This window comes from Echinococcus granulosus (genome assembly GCF_000524195.1).
Source record: "Echinococcus granulosus chromosome Unknown EG_S00152, whole genome shotgun sequence".
Classification (NCBI taxonomy): domain Eukaryota; kingdom Metazoa; phylum Platyhelminthes; class Cestoda; order Cyclophyllidea; family Taeniidae; genus Echinococcus; species Echinococcus granulosus.
The window spans coordinates 2,190-6,391 of NW_020170532.1; the positions used below are offsets into that span (position 1 = coordinate 2,190).

At 41.5% G+C, this 4,202-nt stretch overlaps 1 protein-coding gene across 1 annotated transcript in view; it reads left to right on the forward strand. All coding sequences in view use genetic code 11, as the record gives it.

The window, feature by feature from the left end:
- EGR_09529 (hypothetical protein) overlaps window positions 1-800 on the forward strand; it is a gene marked incomplete at both ends in the record, with an annotated part of 2,691 nt that extends 1,891 nt beyond the window's left edge. Inside the window, one exon of the mRNA XM_024498778.1 lies at window positions 565-800. Within this exon, the coding sequence (XP_024346785.1) occupies window positions 565-800 (236 nt within the window). The remainder of the gene's footprint in view (window positions 1-564) is intronic.
- Between the last annotated feature and the right edge of the window lie 3,402 nt (window positions 801-4,202).

Here is a 4,202-nt window from a genome sequence, read left to right on the forward strand (position 1 = left end):
ATCTTCCTCTCTATATCTCTACCCAAATGCTGCCTTCTCGTCCTCTTCTCGCATAATATCCACAGCAACTTCTAGCAGCTGAAGGGCATTGACAGCCGACAGTCAAGCAGATAAGGCTATATTAGGATGGATCTGCTGAAAAGGTTAGTTGAATAGTAGACTTAAAGTAAATTACAAGTATCCTGTGCCTTATATGGTGCTACGGTATCGGAAGTGACTAAGTCATGTGACAAACACTAAGACAACTTTTTAACGATATAGTATCAAGATGTCAAATGGCCTATCTGGTGACTTAGCTTTATCCTTAGCGGTGGCAATGCACTTTAGACCTGGTCAACAAACCCAGATGATGCAGCCTCTGTGCCTTAAAATTTGGCTTAGAAAGATCTGTCAATGGAGGAAGCTGTCATAAGAAAAAGAAGGATCTCAGATTTAGTCTTTTTTGTTCCCTTTCACCAAAAACTCCTGTTAGCTCATTTTTCACAAAGGTGTGCTACAAGAAAACATGCGGATAGGATGTGGTGCAAAATAACTTGCTGCGTCCATGAAAGGGGTTCATTTAAGGGAGAAGCAAAGAATGTTTAAATGATAGTTACCTTGATTCAAATGGATTAGGTATTTTTAAAATGCGATCGCTAAAATGGAGTCAGTCTAAGTTAAGATGGCCAAGAATCTGGATGGTGAGTGATCTTGCTACATCGCTCATGGTGACTAGAAATTTAATCCAAAACCACCACCTAATTGTCCCTGCACGTGTCGAAATGACTGAACCAAAAGATGAGCCAGTATTGAAATGTTGACTGGGCATGTATGAGGAAGGATAGCAGGAAGGGTGGAAGTGGGAGGAGGAGAAGGAGGAAGTGGTAACATAACCTACCCCCAATTACTACGACTTTTATCTGTTCTACGCGTTTTGATCTTCTGACGTCTCTGGAACGGCGGATTGGGAGGTTGGGAGTGACGGAGAGATGGAGAGGGAAAAAAGGCGATGGCGTGGACGAACGAAAGCGGCACGGAGGCGTTAAAGATGAACTGAATGGTGGGAATGACGACAATGCGCAGAAGTGCGAAAAGTAGCGGATGGCATTGAAAAGCGTAGTTCAGCATGTCTAGCGGTCGGTTGTGTGAATCAATTCCTCGCATCACCTGACACGTCTGCAAATCGATCGGTCGCACGTGTCGCATGGTGTCACTTGTTGCGGCGTGTTGCCGTCGCTGAATAGCATTTCTTGTCGATGATTTCATGGAAGTGGAAGAGGATTCTTATGTTTTAGGAATGTAAATGGGGGAATCTTGCATGCTTCTTTGGCATTTTGACAGGATTGTTCTCATGTAAATTTAAATTGTCGCCTAATTTGAAGTGGGTCAAATGACCATAACCAGGAAGTACGCTTTATGGGATGAGGTAGAGAGCACATCACTGTGATGAAAGTCTACAGAAAAGCAAATGACGAGGCCCCTGACCAAGACCGTGCCCACTGATTTCACTTCTAAGATGCCCTAAGCAGGTCGACAGTGAGGGGCCAAAATAATTGCTACTTAAATATAGTGGGTAAAGGATTAACCGGTGCTGAATATCTCACAGCTAAAATAAGACCTGTTTATAAATAAGGCTTTTCTCTTGCAAAAATATTAATAATGACGTAATAATAATGTAAAATACCCCAGATTTGGCTTGTCTTGCCCGACATGGGCAATCAATTGCTACCTAACATAGATGGCTCAGTATGCAATCTTAACTACGGTAGGTCAAACTTGGCAGACTTGCAAATGGATTGCCCTCCTCGTAGAAAATTGGCAATTAAAAATTTGATCTTGCAAAGGATGAACATTTGATACTCTAAATTGCATGCATTTAAAATCGCGTTACCATGTGTTTCAGGCTCATCCCTATCTGCTTCTAGGAGAGCTTCGTGGTGCATTTCTGCGATCCAGCAACACTTGACAGTTTACACAGCAAAAAGGATAAAATGAAGGCTTCATGGCCTCAAGCATCACCAAATGGTGTTCAGAATACCACGTCAGGAACAATAAGCCCATTTAAAAACAGATTATCAACCTACCCCGTTGAGTTTGGGAAGTTCGTCGACGACGATAGTAATTGTATTGCCCAAATTATTCACTAGCCCAACTCAAGATCAGCAGTCATTCAGAGGGATGTCAATGTGACCTACTCCGTCGAGCCAATATCAACCAACAGTAGGCCAAAAATACGATACTTCAATGCTCACATTCGAGGGCAATTGACAAGCCTGCAAGCGAGTGCCGATTGCTTTCGAAAATCAATTCGTAAATCAATTAGCCTGCTTTGTTCACACAAGACGTAAAATTTTTGGCTCAGAGATGAGCCTGTACTTTCATCTAAATGCCTTACCTCCTCCATCATTTGCTGATGAAAGGTGCTTATCACGGTTAACATAAGACGCGTGAGAATGAATGAAGGACCCTACGTGCATTGTGCATTGAGAGGCCATTGAGCAAACTTGAAGAAGCCGTCGGGATTGGTGCAACGCGTAGAAGATGAATGCACCTGTGTAAAGAGTTTGGAGGTATTCATTGTTGTGCTTTGCTCGTGCTTAAATATAATGCTTTGATTAGCGTTGTATATCGCCTCCTAGGTTACGCGGGCACTTGAAACTTCTTTCTTATATTTCTGATGGGCAGCATGGACTGCTGAACATGCCAGTGGCCCATCCCCTCTGTGCGTGGGAATGTGCTGTGGGTGATGAAACCCGTGTCGACCCTTAGCAGAATGCTTGTAAATGACACTTGGTAAATGTTCGTATTCCCTGTTTTCAGGAACGCTGCTAACACTCGTTAATCATCTGAATAATCTTGTGACGGAGCTGTCAGCGGTGCCTCTATGAAGATTTCCACTAGGTTAACCCGCGACTCACTTCAAGCGTCATACGAATGAATGCTTAAAGCCGTCACTCTTCAGAACAGCCTTTTTCAAAAATGATTGAATAAAATTCCGCTGGCAAAGTCATTTTGAATCTTCTCCTCCATTCCTCTACCTCAACGTTTTCAATAGAATTATGTGGCTTATTTACAATTGGTTGAACCCAACTCTACCTCCACAAATCCGTCTTCATTTCAGAGTTATTCATAAGTAGATTTAATTTTAGTCTTCCATTCACCTAGCCTAGAAAAAACAATGAATCTTTTCGTGTAAACTTAAAATTAGATGGTCACTGCCGGTTGTAGAAATAATTAGTGCTAAATTCTACTTTCTTTGAGGTCGATATGATTTGTGTATTAGACTAGACTGACACCACATTCATACTCGCATTATGGATACCAGCACTAGTGGATTCGTTGCTTTCACCCTGTCAGTGCTTCTATCACATTCCAAGTCCACCAACACTTGGGTCGTTTTCGGGCCAAATCATGTTTACAGGGCTGCATGAAGGTGACCGTTGTGCAAATCATTCACTTGAGAAATGAATTAGAATATCAAATGGTCTTAAACTTTCTAGGCTAATGTTTGCAAGAGACAACGGTAAACGCGCATTTGGATATTTTTATAGTAAAAAGTCACCGTTGAAAAAAGTATTTACGAGTCCATTTGCCAATGAATAAAGTGTGCGATAAATGTCAACATAGAAAATACTTTTTATCTCATAAAATGTAATTATTGGCTGTTTGGTTAAAAGAACTAAATGTTTGTTATTACAAATTTTGCTGGAAAAATATTAATGCAACATTTTTGAGCATTCAATATCGTAGGTTCTTTCCTTTTTAGGACGTTTTGTTTTGTGTGAATTTGCCAGGAATAGTACGTCCTGCTTCTCTGGCTTGGGGACGGCTCACATGGATTTGCATGTGCGTACATGAATTGTTTACGGCAGTGGTTCTTGACGGTTTCGCTCGTACTTGCTGCAGGTGTTTATGGTAGGTGGAACTCCAGCTAACTTTTTCAGACCTTTGATTTGTTAGAAGTCGAATTAGAGCTTGTTCTACTGGTCTTGAATCAAGTTCTGACCAGTACGTAGCGTGTCGTTATTTTGAGTCAACGTGTGTATATGGTGTCATTGTTATGTTTATCTATTTGTAAATTGTACGTGCCTAACCGGTTTGACCTGTGACATATGACTGGAAGTCTCTGTCCACTTTTTAGTCCTTTTCAGGCGTATGTGCGTTTGATCTTTTTATAGTTCACTTAGCGGAAAGTTATTTCTCGCGAACGCTGGCATTGCTGC